General features: G+C 41.5%; 1 protein-coding gene across 2 annotated transcripts in view; it reads right to left on the bottom strand.

Moving 5' to 3' along the window:
• The window catches only part of MYL10 (myosin light chain 10), a 33,083-nt gene extending 20,798 nt beyond the window's left edge, over positions 1–12,285 (bottom strand). Inside the window, exon 1 of one of the 2 annotated variants that reach the window (XM_037375051.1) lies at positions 12,108–12,285. Coding sequence is in view for 1 of the 2 variants with exons in the window: in XM_037375050.1 (XP_037230947.1) it covers positions 1,222–1,224 (3 nt within the window). In the remaining variant the exon portion in view is untranslated. Of the gene's footprint in view, positions 1–1,221; positions 1,403–12,107 lie in introns of those variants that run through there. The other variant, XM_037375050.1, reaches the window with a different exon arrangement.
• Between the last annotated feature and the right edge of the window lie 5,374 nt (positions 12,286–17,659).

Raw genomic sequence — 17,659 nt, 5'->3', positions numbered from 1 at the left:
CTCTATTTTCATGTCTCTTAACTTAAGCAATTTCATCACAGAATGTCCTGAAATATCTTCAAACATCAAGCAGTGTGGTGTGTCATTGAACTAAATAGGAGGGAAGAAAACTGGTAAATGAAATTTTTTAAGAGGGGAAAAAGAGAACCGAAGACCCAGCACTCATCCCCCATCCCACAAAAGGGCTGGCTTAGACTTTAGCAAAGATTAAAGGGAAACCTCTAAGTCCACAACTGAAGAGGCAGAAGCAGCACAAGGCACTGCTCACTTCTAAAACAGTGGTGAAGAACACGATTAGTGGCTTGCGTGCTCAGTGTGAAACCACTGACACTGGCCTTGCACTGACTGAAACTGGAACCTAATTTTGTGCATGAATTTTAGAAATTACTTTGAATGTGGTTTTATCCTGCTCAGAACAGCACTTGGATCATATTCATCACGTGCTTAAATGGGATCAGGTTTGAACTAAGCTTTGAGAAAGCTTTTCATATACAAGTGCCTCTCCGGTGTTCTCCAGAATCAAATATTCTGTAGCCCCAGGGAGCCATTGGGCAGCCTGAAAAGGACCTACAAAAAGGAGAAAAATAAGGAAAGAGAAAATCACCAGATTTTTTTATTATTATTATTGTTGTAGTCATTCCTCTGAATTTGCAGAAGACAAAGATAGAGCCTAATTTGCCCACTGCTTCTTAGGCAGGAGTTCTTCTGTGCTCCATGGAATCACATCAAGTGCACCTTTGGTGCAGAGGTGGCTGCTGGAGTCCCAGAGCTAAAAGCTAACGGTGAGCAGGGCAAACACAAGATACAGAAATTTCTGCAGTACTTCCTACTTCTCCCGGCAGTCTCAAGAGCAATACAGTTACAATTATACAGATACCCCTTTCCCTCACTCCCCATCACACCATAGCAGACCTTAGCACTAATTAACACCAGCCGTGCCAGTCATTGCTGCCCTAGTGTATTGGTCTTGGAAGAAGATTCACGAGCTCTTCCCTTCAGCAACTGCATCTATGTTCCCTGCTTTATTCATTTGTTAAACACATGCAGAAAAGTCCTTGGAAGTTCACAGCTCACTCTATGGGATATATCTTCGTTCTGGATGTGATACTAAGTATGAGATTTCATGGGGTCCAGTGTAATCATTACTGCTCCGTTTGAATTGTTATAGTTAGGAAGAAATACAGAGATAAACAGACAGACACGGGAAAGAATAAAACCTACCATACTGCTGCTCCTTCAACCCCTTCTCTGCCAACCAGTCAGCCAGCAAACACAATGCCAACTGTCTCTTTATATAGTGTCACCAAGGAATAAAAATATGCCTGCTCCAAGTTTAGACAATAGATGTAAGGTTGGAAAAGTGCAGTAATTGGATCCCAATACCATTCCAAGCATCTGTTCCATGCACGGCTTTTGCTTTCACAGAAATAATGCAGTAGATAAGTAGAGTAGGCAGTTGGGACACAATTGTACAGCGCTCACAATAAGGTAGAGCTGAAGGGGCTTTCCCATGCGCTTCTAAATAATGAATACAGGGCACGCACTGAAAAGATTTTAAGTGGACATGGCATCCTGAAAAAGCAGAGAGAGAAACACAATCCTTGAGAAAATACAGAGGAAACCAGCAATAAATCTGCACCACTGAGATGCCTAGTAGCTCTAGAGTCTGGTGCATGCATTCAGAGCTCCAGAAAAATGACTGAGGTTCTGCACAGGTGCATCTGTAACTGGGAGGTATGCTGGAAAAGCGCTGCTCTGCAGGTGGCAAATGACTGCGACCAGGTCTGTTTTCCCTGAATCTATCACACATGCCTGAAGTCCAGGGGCCAGATCTCAAGCTACTGCTTGAGAAAATAGGAAAAAAAAAGAGATGTGTAGGAAAAAAAGAGATGTGTAGTAATGAATATGGTGCTGAGAGCAGGAGGGAACAGAAGGCAGCATAGGAACCATGAGGGCTGTGTCTCCCAGGGAATGCTCATGGACATTAATGCATACACATTCCATTCGATTCATAAATCATGTTTGGCATTATCACAACGGGCCAAAATATTAACCAGAACAAAATGGCATAACTCCACGGACATGAAATCATATTTCCCAAGGGTCTAATCTATGTCTGTGAAAGCATCTATACAGGAACACCAGTACATTAAAAACAGCAGCAACAACAGGTTTTTCAGGAACATACGCTAGCGTCTGAAATACTTGCCTACATCAGTCACACGAACCCTGAGTCACGAAAGTGCTCAACGAATCAACTGAACTTTGAGACAGACATATATTTGAGTACCTAGCTGAACAAGGACCTTGCTCCTTCTCCAGGTCCTGCCCTCTGCAGTGCTGTCATCTCTAATCTTAGATTTGACTGCATGCTCTTCAGGGCAAGGACTGTTTTAGCTGTTGTGAAGTACCTCGAACACCTACAGGGATAATTAAGTAATAAATAAGCGTAATACAATTCATCTGGCTTTAGCAAAATTGTCGTGGATACAAGTTGGAAGTTAGCCTAGTGTTCATCATTCTGACTTCAGTGACATTATACCAATACCTAGTGTAACGCAGCATAAAAATAAATCCCTCGCTCCATTTGCCTGCCACCGCCTGCTGGATAGCAGACCCAGGGCTGTACACTGGATTGAGTTTGTAATCTGAAAAACTCAAACTTTTTTAGGAAAATTTTACAGAATTTCAAAGGCTCATTGCGATAAAGACTTACCGTGTTCACTGGGTTAGATCCTGATTCAGCAAAGCTAACTTTAGGGAAGGAATAGTCCCACTGAAATCAACATAATAGCTCACAAACATACATTTAAGAATGTGCTTACTCGTTTTGCAGGATCAGTGCTCTACTCCTGAGAAGACAGTCAAATGAGCAGCAGATTTGTCACTGAATTCACTGGGCCCAGGATTCCATGCTGTGAATTTTGTGTCCTTTTTTGGAAGGATACTTATCTTTTCATCCAGCCATTTCATGAGTTTGTCCTTACAGCAGTGTTAACAGTTGCTTTGTACTGTTTCTTTGGGAGTTTTGTTTTTTCTTATCTAGTATGTCATCAATCATCATTATTATCATCAATTTACTCCTTAGTTTTCTAGCTTGATCTGAAGGCATTTTCCAATAGTGCATGTATTTTCTACATTGATCTTTGTCTTTTCACACAATTGCTGTATTAAATGAATTCTTCCAAGCTCTTTTTAAATGACATGACATGTTAGGATAAAACCCACACAATACTGTGTGTTTGCAATGCACATGTCCTGAGAGACCAGAACCCTCTCTGCTTAGTCTATAAAACAAATCCACAGAGGAATTAAGGGAGACATACATCTTGGCTTTAAAGGTCTGCTTGCTTCTGCAACTGCCTCCAAATTATAGGAAGGCTCCAGACTGGAGAGGGGAGGGAGAGAAGGGGGGAATAACGTAAGGACTGAAAAAGAAAGGCTTGAATTTAATTGCCCTAAAAATTTCAATCATTCAATCTGGTAATTAGAGAGCTGGCTGATTCAGAAAGCAATTTCATTTGGAGGAAAAAAAAAAAAAAAAAAAAAAAGAACCCAACAAGATAATTGATGCTAAGTGAATATTTTACCTGAAATATTAAATACCAAACTTAAGTCTGCCTCTAGGGCCCTTTCTGCTACCCCTTTTTGATCTGTCTTTCTACTCCTTTGTGTTTTCCTCTCACATGACTCAACAGAACAGGACACTCCTTCAGAGAATCAGATTGTCACAGGGACAGGTTTATTTGAACTCTGTGCTGTGAAGGAGACAACATAATGATTTATTAGCAAAGAAAATAATAATAGGAAGTCTCCTGAGATCCAGACTGGCTGCAAATCTCAGTGAGGTTTTCCAGTGTTGAGTCTCTGTGTCTGTCTGGCCATAAGCAAGGTTTGATATCCTACCAAGGGTAACAGCTTTCTTTACGAGCTTATCAATGTTTATGTTGTTTACGAACTTAACAATTCTTACCAGAATGTTTCATGCTTAATTCTGGCCTGTCTGCTGCTAAAAAATGATACTTAAAGGTAGATCTCTGCAGTCATGCAGGGCACTGTGGATACCAGTGTCACAGGGGTCTGATTGCACAGATCTCTTTGCAGGATAGAGAGCAGAGCTGGTTTATTGCACACTCTTCAGAAGTAGTTACTGCTAATTCTCTAATATTTAATAGCCTGACTAACAAGGACAGCATCCCATACACATCTTAAAGGAATGCTGCATGCCTGGAATTTAAGTAGTTATTAACTTATACTACATTTATAGATGGAGAAATTATAAAGGAAGTGTATGTGATACACATTAGATTCTGGTATCAGGCGTTGTTCTAACTGCTCACCTGTGTGCCTTTTTCACACAAAATGCTACGCTCTATTCCTGTTAGCAATATTAAATTTTAATCTTAAAACACCTTTTAAAGTGAGATTCCACATCTATTATTACTCAGGAAGACCACATCAAATGTATTCAGATGGCTTTGCAGCTTCCTGATCATGAAAATGTTTGACCCATACAGCATTCACTACCTAAAAAGTGATGGACTCAGTGACAATTCTTATAGTGAGATGGGATGCCAAGTGGAATGTGGCCTCCTCTCCTAGTTCAGCGGGGACAAAGAAAGCCACTAATGCTGAATATGTTACATAGGAAATATATAATAAGTACCTCTGTAAGTATTCCAGCTATTGCAGACTGAATTTTGAGACCAACTTCATACCACAACATTATACTTCTGCACACAGATAGTTTTCCTTCACGTCTTTCAGTGGCATGCCTTCCAAAGAAGCCACGTGACAATGAATCATATTTGGGAAATGAAACCTTCGATATCCTGCCAATAGTTAGGGACAATCCCCAAACCTTTAGAAGAGATGTATCCCAGCCTTCATACCAAAGGACTCCACTTTCTATGTACTGACCAGGCTTGATCTCTCTGTCTGATATCTAATTTGGTGCTGAGGGTAAAGACAAGGCCAGTCCTTATCTAAAAATAGGATTCATATGAGCCCCATCCTGGCGCTCTCCACTCTGGTAAAATGTACCTTGTGGAATTGACAACTACTACTGTTCTCTGGCCATGTCATCTGTTCTTTCATTGCTATGTGCTCCTAACACCCTCTAAGTCACAGATGTTCGTTTATTCTACAGGTGGGGAACAGATATACTCAGTAATTTATCCAAATATAAATAGAAATTAAAAGCAAAGCAGCAGACTGAGGAATTGTCTTGCAGGTCCTGGCAGGTGTGCAAACCATGGATCAGGAGCAGAGACCAAGCGCCTCTCAAGTAGGCACTAAAGTGAGAACAGCAGCTTATTCCAGCAAAGCCACTAGCAAGAACTACCACGCTGAGGTGGATTTCAAGTCCTACAGAGAAATCAGCAACTTCCCTTGAACCACCCACTTTTCCTTAATGACCTTAAATTGATTAGGAGCTCCCCTTCTCTCCAGAGCCATGATGATTCCCTTTTCCTTTCTCCCTACAGTAGTTTTCTTAGCAGCTGGTTGAATTCTTTACACAGAGGACAGGTTACACAGTGCTGCTCAGAAAGTCCATTCGCTAAGCTTGGTGACTACCGTATTTTGGAGCCTGGCAACAAGGCAAGTCTCCCAAATATATTCACTGTATATGGAGCTCCTACAGTTCAGGTATAGAAAAGAAAGACCTATTACAGATACCTCTGCAGAATTCTAAATAAATTAAACAGTGCAAATGCCACTGAGAATCTTCTCTTTCTGCTGAGCACAGACAGATACACCTACTTGGAAACAGCCAGCGCTGCTGTAACTGTTAATTAAGTTCTGTGCATTTGTTGTTCAGGCCACCGAATCCAAACCTCCTTCTCTCCTTCTCTGACTTACCCCTCCCTCCCTGAGAATTCACATTCACTATCTAATCTGACAAAAACTCTGCTCTCTTTTATACTTGGAGGTCACTTTATGTTACTTACAGTGTGTTGCATAATGTCGAAATGCATAACACAACATAATGAAAAGCAGACTAATATAACTCAACCTGACATCAATGACATAATATGATGTGGCTACTAAAAAATGCACTGTTGTCATTGTTTTCTGTTTTCATCTGATACCTACTTACTATTCCAGCATGGGGCATTTGTCGCAGAATTTGAAGAAGGTTACGGACTGAGCATGCCAGATTCTGCAGTGGCTCCCACCATTTTGCACTGAGATCACTTCATTGGCTTTGCCAGGGTTCCTCCTGATTTACTCTAGCAAGGATCAGGCTCTGAAAAATCATCACATAAAATGCAATTACGTTAGGAAAGCCATCAAGTTGGAAAATGCAGCTCCTGGGAGTAAGGAAATAACAACACTGTTATAGTCCCTGTAACCTTAGCTCTGCCCTCTTGGGTAGTAAATGAGCCTGTACTATTTTTCCTGCAGGATGTCATTTCATTTTGTAGAATTGTGTAGCAAAGCAGCTGTTCAGTATTTCTCTTAACTTCATCACGTAGTCTGTGGTCCCATATCTCATTTGCTGCACATCAACCAAATCCTTCTGTGGGTTAGGTACTTTTCTTCTTCCTGTTTTGATTTGCTTTTGTATTGTTCTAATTACCACAGTATATGTGTATTTCAAAACCAAGGCTGAATCTGTCTTCCCAGCATACCCACAAGGTTGAAACACACTGTTATTCCTTCCTTGTTCCATAGACAGAGAGCAGAAGCACAAAACTGGATCTTACTATAGACCCAATGGGAAGTCCATCATAGGCAGGACTAGAATGCAAGGCAGCAAAACCCCAGCCTTTTGCATTAATTCTTCTATTTTTTCTTCTCTGGCTACTTTATACTGCCCAGCTCCCCAGTGGAAAAAGTAGACATGAGCCTTATTTGTGAACACCTCAAACAATAATAATAAATGAAGATGGAATGTTCCGGTGATGTTATGAATCCCTATGCAACAGCTCTGCCTTGCTCTCCATCCAGCAGAACCAATACAGAAGACCCAACAGTAACCAAAATAATTGAGCTGATGGACTACAATGAAACTACTGCAATTTCCACTGGTTTTACCGATGAAACAAAAAAATCTCTAGTCACTTCTGTCTAACACAGGCCCATAGCATTTTACACATCAGTTGCTGTATCAAGCCCATGTCTTCTGGCTGAGCTAGAACATGTTTTTATTGTTGTTGTTATCTTACGCTGCTAGTTGCTGGCCAAGACAATTCAAGCTCAGCGACAAAATTCAGCCCCCATTGACTTTGAGCCAGGCTGGTTCATAGACTTGTTCCCCTTGTTCCACACTTTGTCACATCTGCAGTTTAGCATATCCTCCACAGCCACCTTGGACTGCAGGACGCACAAGAGGTGTCATCTGTCCTTGAATGATTTGAAGGCACTGGAAGCAGTGGGACAGACCACAAGCTTTTTGCTGCAAGATAGGATTTGATGAGAAAGTAATTAGTTTCTACCTACAATGCCTGTTTTTTCTGGCAGCAAGATACCCTGCGGAGAAGTTAGGGTTTAACAAAGCCGAAGTCAGGAACTGAGAGAGGCCAGAGCAAAGCTGGAGAGCTCTAGGAAAGCAGGTGAGGTTTAGACATTTGCTAACATTTTGGCCAAGTATCTTCACAGAAAGACAGGCTATATTCACTTAAAACTTTTGAAGAATGGAGGGACAAGCTCACCACTTGAGAAATGGTTCTCACTGTCAGAAATTTTGTCTGAATGTTTCTGTCTTTCATTTAGCTTTTGATGAGGCCTATTTATGCCTTTTTCTGTTAGGATAAAATCTACTGTTCTAAATTAATCTGATGCATTTCTAATGTCTGTCTGTACACACATACATGCACAGTTTCTGAAAATGTTAGGAATATGTATGGCATGGAGCCTCCTAAAATTTCAGGATAAACAACTGGAATTCTTCACCTAAAATCTAGCTATACCAGGATGTGATAAATATAAGGTTCTGTCTCCTCTGTCAAGAACCCAGCATAGAAAGAAGTCAATTTTTTTACAGAAAAGAATATCTGAATATTGACCCAGTGGCTAAATTCATGCCACGTATTTGTGGTTTAATTGCAGATGAATCCCAGAGTATGTTGGAACACATCATACTGAGGTTTGGAGGCACTAAAGTTCCATTGCAGGTTACAATGCACACAAGAGAAGATAGGCAGGAATACTACTTCAGAGTACAGCACAGATTTTAGGCTATACTGTTCATAACAGCACTAGCAAAACGACTGCTAAATGAGGGATAATTCCAGAATTTAAGTGCAGTGAAAAGACCAGCTGAAATAGTCACTGTGAAAATTATGAGTATAGTAGCTTGGCATTGCTTTGCAGATGTTGAATGTAGGACATGGTAATAGGGCCATATTCCACCAGCACAGTAGCTGTAAAAGCTGGGAACCACAAAGGCATTTAGCAACAATTTGTAAATGTCACAAGTTCCTAATTAAATCCTTTGGCACTTTCCTAAAAAATCATTATGAGAGAATCATCACATGGCATAGTAACAAACCCTCTTGTTTGTACCGAAGAAACAACCCATATTCATAAACTTGGCTTAAAAGTATGAAAAGGAGCACAGCACCTAAGAAAGGTGCCATATTCTGTCCTCACAAACAATATCATAAATCCATTGTCACCTCTTAGAATGAGTGGGATTATCTGGGATTGACCACCATGTAGCTGAGGACAGGATCTGGCCCAATATAATTTTACTTTGTAGATTCATAGAATCATAAAATGGTTTGGCTTGGAAGGCACCTTTGAAGACCATTTAGTCCATAATGCTGGAAGTCCAGGAGCTGTACGTGGAATGTGCAGGAGTGTGGGCTGGACTGACAGGGGAGGCTCAGTATGACAGTGGGTGACAGAGCACCCTGCCAGCACAGCGAGTCAGGGTGGGACCCAGGCTGGCCAGACAGTGAGCATCTGTGGGACAAGCTGAGCACCTCACGTATCAATCTTTTGAAAGCAAGCAGACACATTCACAAGGATGATTAAGCAAACTGAATCCTCAGACCAACGCACTTGCGACTTGGTTCCTAAATATTTTGGTGATTGTGGATAGAACCTTACAGGACCCTAAGCTATGTCTGAATATCTTTGCTCCTGTTGTTGCCATCTGTGGTAATCTTTACTTTCAGCTGAGATTAATCCAAGTTCTTTTAATTTAGGACCCCCCAAAGCTATCCTCATTCTGTTGGATGAATTATGCTGTTGTGACATGTCTCGACCTGCTGTTCGACACAGTTAGCTAGCTAACCCATTTTACATTACTGGCACTTCAAAACACAGACATTAGTTATGTATGCATGCAAGCCAACCTCAGTGTACTCAGAAATGCAACACAAAATCCCATGGTAGTTTGAAAACAGACAGTACAGTCACTCAAACAGCAGGAAATGCAAATGCCACGTTCAGAGATATTGTCATATTCCAATATACTCCATACAAGTACCCCAAAATCATGAGTCAGCACCCTAAAAGTAACATCTTAGAGGACACAAGGTTTGAAAAATAATAATAAATTGTAAGAATTGCATCTCAGGTGGGCTGAATCACTCTGTGAGATACTAGTCTTCCTCCCTTGTCTGTGAAGGAAATATCTTTAACCTGAGCTTTTTGGTTTAAAAAGATATGAAAGGGAACTGGGCTATGAACCCAACATCCTGGCCACACAGAGAGACTCCCTAAAGCACAAAGTCAGATATCAAACCATGACTACAAACAAAACTGAAACACTCTGGATGCACAGAGAGTTGAACTTGTGTAAGAAACAAATTTGACCTACATTGCACCTTTCAATCAGAAGTCAAGACAAAGGCTTCTAAAAGCCAAAATCTCTCCTGAAAGGAAAACCAGCGAACTGCTCATGGTACCTCCTTTGCTAGTTAGTTGCAGGTCATAGTGTGTATGTGGTGATACTGCTCTACAGGCTGGGGGTTGTACCCTCTGCAAGCATGAAAGCTGCTCCCTGTTGAAGAAAACAAACACAGGAGAGAACTGCTCTTGGCTCATCTTTTCCACTGAAACTCAGGCAGCTGTAGTGTGCACTCAAGCCAGCTTCCCACAAAGGGGTGAAACTAAGCATACAATCTATCCTCAAAATGAACTTGGGTCAGGCGCTTCTGTGACACTGCCCAGCGTAATTATGGGTGGACATCATGTACCACCTCATTGAAAAAGTACAGAGCAATACAGGGAGGAAAAAGTCCATTGGGAAAGGAAAAGTATTGGGAATATAAACTGGAAGATGCTTATCATTAATCACTGTGGCTCCCAGTCAACCATCAGCCTAACTTCGGCAAAAAAATGGCATATAGGTAATAGTAGTGATTGCAGAGGTAGGGCTACCATGGCTTTCTACAGCAAGCCAAAAACTGAGAAAGCTCCTTAGAAGATGGAATTAAGGAATAGCCACTCTTTTGTATTTTTAATTGCTTTATAGGGAGTGAGTAATGCTCCCTCACCACTGGCAGACATTGAACTCCTGCTGTATTAGAAGGGAAAATGCATAATAACCCAGGAAATTCTCAGTGTTCACTTTCAGACCTGAGGATGCCATTCAGAGTTCAGAGATCACATGTATGTATCAGTCATAGAAAGCACAGAAGAAAACAGTCTCTCAGGAAAGATTCTGCTGTGAACTCCTAGCCTAAGTTTTTTCTTACAGACACCAGGCAGAAGAAAATCCAATTTTCATCAAGCTCATTGAATCACTCTTCTGCCTACTGAGTGCATACTTCAGTGAGGCAGGTAAATGTACAGTCTGTTTAGACCCTATTTTCATCTGTTGTTTAATGTGTTTATATGTGACCAGTCCTCTTCACTCATTTAGCCATTGTAGTTGTGCACTGTGCAGAAATTTATGTAGATAAATGTGAGTTAGTGAAGAAAGGTCATTTGCATTTTGGTATTTGTCAGTGCGACATGAAAACAGTTAATGTGCAAGGAGGCATCAGCTGCACATCATTCTGTATTTCACTTTTAGTATTTATAATTATTTTGTATAAGGAAACACAAAAATTCAAGGCTAATAGAGGTGCAGAGAGAAGTAACTTTACAAATCCAGTCATCACTCCACACTTGCAGCTTTGTCCTGGACAGTTTGCCTGCTTCTTACCAGTAAGCTGCCAGACCTTGGAAGATAAGGACTGCCTGAAGACAAATTATGGGTAGATTACTCCTGACCCTATTCCAGCCTTTAGGTCAAGAAGCATGTTATGTATCCTCAGATTTCAGTAGGACCTCTTGGATATTCAGGGGGGTTTTAAATCAACTCACCTATCTACTTGACAGAATGTACAATTTTAAGCTTCTTATGTGTAAGATAGGACGCCTAGGTGTCCTGCAATGTTAAGAGGCAAAAAACCCCACCCTAGAGCTCTTCAAGTAGCTCTTTCTCATTGTAAACCATGCTTGACTTCCTGATTTGTTTGTCGAAAAAGCCACTGAGTGTGTAGACGTCTTTCATCCCTCTTAGCCACAATTTCTTTGAGAAATCCAACAGCGAAGGTGGATACAATTATTGTAAATAATGTTGGATAGAACCCAGAGCAGATGAAGGTAGGAGGATACAGCTCAACAAGAACAGAAGTGGTTTCTAATGAGAGAGGGAATATTTCACTTCTCAGCATGGCTATTATTATGTCCTACACGTTAATTCAGCCGAGAAGTCTTGAAGTAGCAGAATGAGTTTCTGTTCACTAAAGTGGCAGGCACTGGCATGGTTGCCTTTATTTCAAGTCTTCAGTTAATACTTTATTGATTCCTCAGTGAAGAAGTATACGATAAGCTAAAACCTGTGAGGCGCTGGGCACCTAACAATGTCTCCAAACTTGCACTGAAGGCAAATATCCCAGTCTAGTCCATTCAAAGGAGCACTTATTTCACTTTCAGTTTTATTTTTATTATTTCTCTATTTTTACTAGAATTGTGGGACAGGATTTATCTTCTTGAAAAATAAGCTCTGATAATTCTAGCAGAGGTTCAGCCCAGGAACACCCATGGTTGGACAGTTTTGTAACCCTTCCCCTACAGTTCTCCTGGAGCTGTCCACTTTGACCTGAACTGTCCCGTTTTGCTGGTGAGTGACCAGCAAGTGAGTTGGTGTAGTGGTTTACCTTAAAATCTGGAGGTCTTTCTCTGTCATTTTCTATTCGGCACAGGTGGAGATCACTAGTCCTTCCAGCCAAAATGTGAGTTACTTCCTTCTTTCCCTACTGATGTCCTGCAAGGACTGCAAGGCAGGATTATTGTGCTGTTTATGAGGATCTCTTCTAACGCTGCTTCCCACGTCAAGAGCTGACAGAAAAGGAAGAGAAAGAAGACAGGAAGGGTGGGGTTATTATTTTCATGCTGACAGAGGTACCCATGAGTCACTTCTTTGGTGGTGGCACTCTTAAGGCCTCCATTTCCATATAGGAACTTTGCATTCCCATACCAGCTAGAATCTTGAAAGTTTTAAGTGGAACCCTGTTACGGTTACATTCAGGAGTTACTCTTTAAGTCAAATACAGCCCGAGTATTTGGTTCCCTAAAGGATCAAACTATAAATCATATATCCTTGCTACATCTCCCTTATCACAGAAGCAGCAAAAATGTCCCACACTCCTTTTTCTGGATATTTTTCTTGTCACTTGTCCTACACATACATTTGCAGCTTGCTGTGGCAGCAACTGCTACTTTTTCTGTAGTTGTACAGCACCTAATAGAACAGAATCTGAGCCCACAACCACACCTTCCAAGTGCTATTGCAAGGCTGATAAATAAATAACTACAATCAACAGTAAAAGCTGCTTTTAGGCAGCATACTACTGAAAATGAGAGCAAAATTCAGGAAAGGGCTGAGAGCCTGCAGTTCTCATTGACTCCTGCCCAGGCTGTGGTAGCTCAGCAGCTCGCAGCATCTCTGAGGATTTATTCTACAGCATGTTTGCTTTTGCCTCCAGTGTGCAATGTGAGGAAGCCAGTAGTGTGACTGAAAACCACAGCTCCCAGCCACTTCTCCCCTCAGTGTTGAGTGAGAGAGTGAAAGCTTGCAGACTAGCCATTACCTTTCTTGTGCGGGTGTCGCAGCGGGAATAAAAACAAAACATGGAGCTGAATTTATTTCTAGCCAACGGAAATTTCATATTGAGGGTTACAGGCGTCCTGTGCCTCTTAAAAGCAAGTAATAAAATGCTGCTCTCAATTACAAATTGTATTTACATTTTAAACCCCCATATGGTTTGGTGAGGTAGAGGGAGGTTTCAAATGCATTAGCAGCAGCACTGTGCTGTAATCAGTTACAATTTTTTGCCCTTTGTAATGAACAATTAATGCCTCCACCTTTTTTTTTGTCTTGCAAACTAACCCTGTGGCTACACCAGGTCAATAGTCAGTAGACAAGGCACAACTTCTGCCTAATGCCATGAACCAAAACAAGGAAATGCATTGAAATGACCATCTCTAAAAAGCCTCCTGTAATAGGATTCACACGTTAAGTACAAATTCAATAGCAATTGATTTTCTTAGGTAACGTCCTGGGCTAAGCTTTTCAAAATGTAGGGACACAACAGGAAAATGCAAAAATGCATGCGAATATGCACAGCTTCACCCTCCTGTGCTACAAAAGTGAAATTCTCTTCTCTCTGTCTTCAAGCAGTGATAAAGGCAAAGAACTCATTGTCTTACATGAGGTATAAGTCTTGTGGCTGATCCGTGGCTTTTGCAGGGCCCATGTGTGTGTTCTGGTGAAAGCATGTTTTCAGGTGCGGTTCTGAACAGAAATGGTCGACATTGCTTAGAAGGCATCAAATATTTACACAGACTAACTACTCAACATTTTAGAAAACCTGCTCCAGATCACTGCTCTGACAATGTTTTTTCTCTTTAACCAGGCTAAGCATATACAGGAGATCACCTGTAAAGATCCCTGAGACCACCTACCAGCTGACATCATGAGCTGCCTTCTCAGAAGCCTCTATTAGCAACAATGTCAAAAGTTGTTTTGATATCAGGAAATGTTCTGTAGAAATAACCCTGTTCAGCTTTATTCAAAATCTGACACGGATCTGATAGAACAACCCTACTCTGAGGTTTGTGGGAGCTCTTGGTGTGAATAGGGACGTTTCCTTTCTGTGTTCATAAATGTACATCCAAGTCACTGGTCCTGGCCAATGTCACTTATTTGCACCAATGATACCCAAGCAGTGTAAGACTATTTCAGAAGGTATAAATGGGAAGAGTGTCTTTATTAGCTATGAAGTCAATCTGCAGTTCTACTGGGAATGGGTGAGGTCCCTGAAGGGAGCTAGTCTAGAAACATAACTAGCAAGAAAAAATCAAAAGAAATTGGGAGAAAACTCTGCAACAATGCTCTGACGTACAGAACAGATGGTTATCTCTCATTCCATAGGGATTATTGATGACAGATAAGAAGTAATAGGCTCAAATTGCAACATGGGAGATTGTAAATTATGGACTAGGAAGAATTTCTGTCTGGAAAGATAAACAAGCAGAAGGTTGTCCAGAGAAGATATGGAATTTGAAGGGGTTTGCTAAACATTAGCTAGTCTGATTCTGCTTTGGTGTAATGATGCTCACACCCAGGTATTGCTGACCAAGTGTCCTGGTTTCACCTGGGACAGAGTTAGTTTTGTTCATAGTAGCTGGTGCAGTGCTGTGTTTTAGATTTGGTGTGAGAACAATGTTGATAACACACTGATGTTTTCAGTTGTTGCTAGGTAATGTTTGTACTAAGCCAAGGACTTCTCAGCTTCTCAGGCCCTGCCAGTGACAAGGCTGGAGGGGCACAAGAAATAGGGCAGGGACACAGCCAGGACAGCCGACCCAAACTAGTCAAGGGGGATATTCCATACCATATGATGTCGTGATGTGCATATATAAGCTGGGGGAAGAAAAATGAGGTGGGGGACTTTTGGCATTATGGCATTTGTCTTCCCAAGTCAGTGTTACATGTGATGGAGCCCGGCTTTCCTGGGGATGGCTGAACCCCTGCCTGCTGATGGGAGGTGGTGAATGAATTCCTTGGTTTGTTTTGCTTGCATGCATGCTTTTGCTTTACCCATTAAACTGTATTTAAATCAATCCATGAGTTTTCTCACTTCTACTCTTCTGATCTTCTCCCCCATCCCACTGTGGGGGGTGTGAGCAAGCGCTGGCCAGGGTTAAACCACAACACAAAACCTGAGGCCTCAGAGGTGACAGGATGTTCCAGATGTCTGAAGGTGAGAGAACCCCTGCAATACTTCGCAGGCATGTCTTTCCTCATGTTCCTTCCTACACAGCAGTGACAGCAATACTGGAAAAGGCTGGGCCAGATCCATTGTTAGTGAAAATCACCTTTGCAATTAGTAGAATCAGAGAATCAAAGAATGGTTGGCGTTGGAAGAGATCTTTACAGGCCATCCAGTCCAACCCGCCTGCAATGAGCAGGGACATCTCCAGCAGGTCAGGCTGCTCAGAGCCCTGTCCAACCTAACCTTGAATGTTTCCAGGGATGGGGCATCTCCCACCTCTCTGGGCAACCTGTGCCAGTGTTACAGCACCCTCATTGTAAAAAATGTATTCCTTATATCTAGTCTAAATCTACCCTCTTTTAGTTCAAAACCATTACCCCTTGCACTATCACAACAGACCCTGCTAAAAAATTGTCCCCATCTTTCTCATAAGCCCCCTTTCAGTACTGACAGGCCACCATAAGGTCTCCCCGGAGCCTTCTCTTCTCCAGGCAGAACAACCCCAACTCTCAGCCTTTCCTCACAGGAGAGGTGTTCCAGCCTCTGATCATTTTTGTGGCCTCCTCTGGAGCCACTCCGACAGGTCCATGTCCCTTCTGTGCTGAGGACCCCAGAGCTGGACGCAGTTCTACAGGTGGGGTCTCACCGGAGCGGAGCAGAGGGGCACAGTCCCCTCCCTTGCCCTGCTGGCCACGCTGCTGGTGATGCAGCCCAGGGCACGGCTGGCTTGTTGGGCTGTGAGCGCACATTGCCAGCTCACGGCCAGCTTTTCATCCACTGGTACCCACAGGTTCTTCTCCACGGGGCTGCTCTCAATCCCTTCATACCCACCCCGCATTGATACCGGGGGTTGTCCCAAGCCAGGTGCAGGACCTTGCAGAGCTTTGAGTAGAGCTGTGTCAGTTTACCATGGCTAACCTGCTTTGCTTTTATTTATACATAATACATTTATGACACAGTGTCTATAAATAGTATTTCATTAATTTTATTGCTTATTTAGATGTTTCCCTAAAGGGCTAATACAGACTTACTGTTGTGTTACTATTTCAGCTTCTGTTTTTCCAGAAGTTTAGTTTGCAGCTAAACCATGCAGTCTACTTGGAGCTGAGGCTAAGCTCAGCAGCTCGGCTTTGGATGAAGAGCACATTTGGTGTAATTAGATTTGTGGGTTTAAGTGTTTGGGGTTTATTTTTTTAGTGTATAACAGTGTAATAAAAAGAAATGGCTGTAATTTATAGCCCAGCATTTGGCAAGTGGCTTGTCTGGTCTAGGATTATTCTTGTTTTAATGGCAGAAATTTTAAATTTAAGTTAGAATTTCAAAGAACATTAGTACCCACAACCAGGGCAGATGTTCAGTGCTGCCAAGCTCAGGCATTCAAAAATCATGAATCAGGTGTGAAAATACCAATATTGACCTAAAATAAGAAGACACAGACACAAACTCACACTCATACACCCACATGGATATACAGGTACCTCTGAATAAGGCTAATGTTTAATTTTGTATCAAATTCACTCCTGAGGTAAACTTACTCTGTTTTCATATAGAATGTGATATTTGTGACATCGAAATGAATCTTATAAACAAAAACTTTTGATCTTCAATTAAGTATCCTTAAGGCAATAAAATGAAAATTATTTTTATTTTGCTTAATAATCAGCAATTCCCAGTGAGAACATGGGACTAAATTATTCCCTATGCCACAATATTGCATCAATTTAGCTTATGACTTTGGGTTTCTGTTTTTAGCGTTCTGGTATTTGCTTTCCATATGAATTTATTTCCAAGCTTTTCTCTACAATAATGAAAGCTCAAAAATTCCTATTTTGATTTTCACACAAACTAAGATTCTCTAATCATCTAGCTTCAGGGACTCTAGGCTTAGGAAGAACACCAAGCATGATAAGAATCACAAAAGAATCAGGAGAACTATGAATAAGGTGTGTTGTCTTCCTTTATCAAGAAAGCTCAAACTCTGCTTTCTTTGCAAGAGTTCAATCCTCAGCATAACAAATACCTACTCATAAAGAGAATCTCTTAAGACAAGAGCTTTCTCAAAACTATAATTGCGCTTTCAGGTGCTGAATGCCTTTGTAGAGCAAATACTCATTAGATGGTACAGACAAATACCAGCATAACAAAGAGAAAAATTTAGTCAAAACATATTATATGAGTTACCATGTACACTGTACTCTGGTACTGTAAACACATTTAGACATGGTGAAAGAGGGGCCCCTTTCAAACAGAGTACCAACCCAGCTTGATCCAAATCTACCCAGAAGCAACAAAACAGTGTGCCACTGACTTCCACTGAACCTTGGATTGAGTGAAGGTAAGCATATGAAGAAGGCTTTGCAAGACTCGGAAGCCTTTTGAGAGCATGTCTTGCATTCAGGCACAATGTGAAAAGTGCTGACTGTATCCCACTG

Source organism: Falco rusticolus, chromosome 1 (assembly GCF_015220075.1).
Source record: "Falco rusticolus isolate bFalRus1 chromosome 1, bFalRus1.pri, whole genome shotgun sequence".
Classification (NCBI taxonomy): domain Eukaryota; kingdom Metazoa; phylum Chordata; class Aves; order Falconiformes; family Falconidae; genus Falco; species Falco rusticolus.
This window is presented reverse-complemented; position numbering and strand designations above follow the sequence as displayed.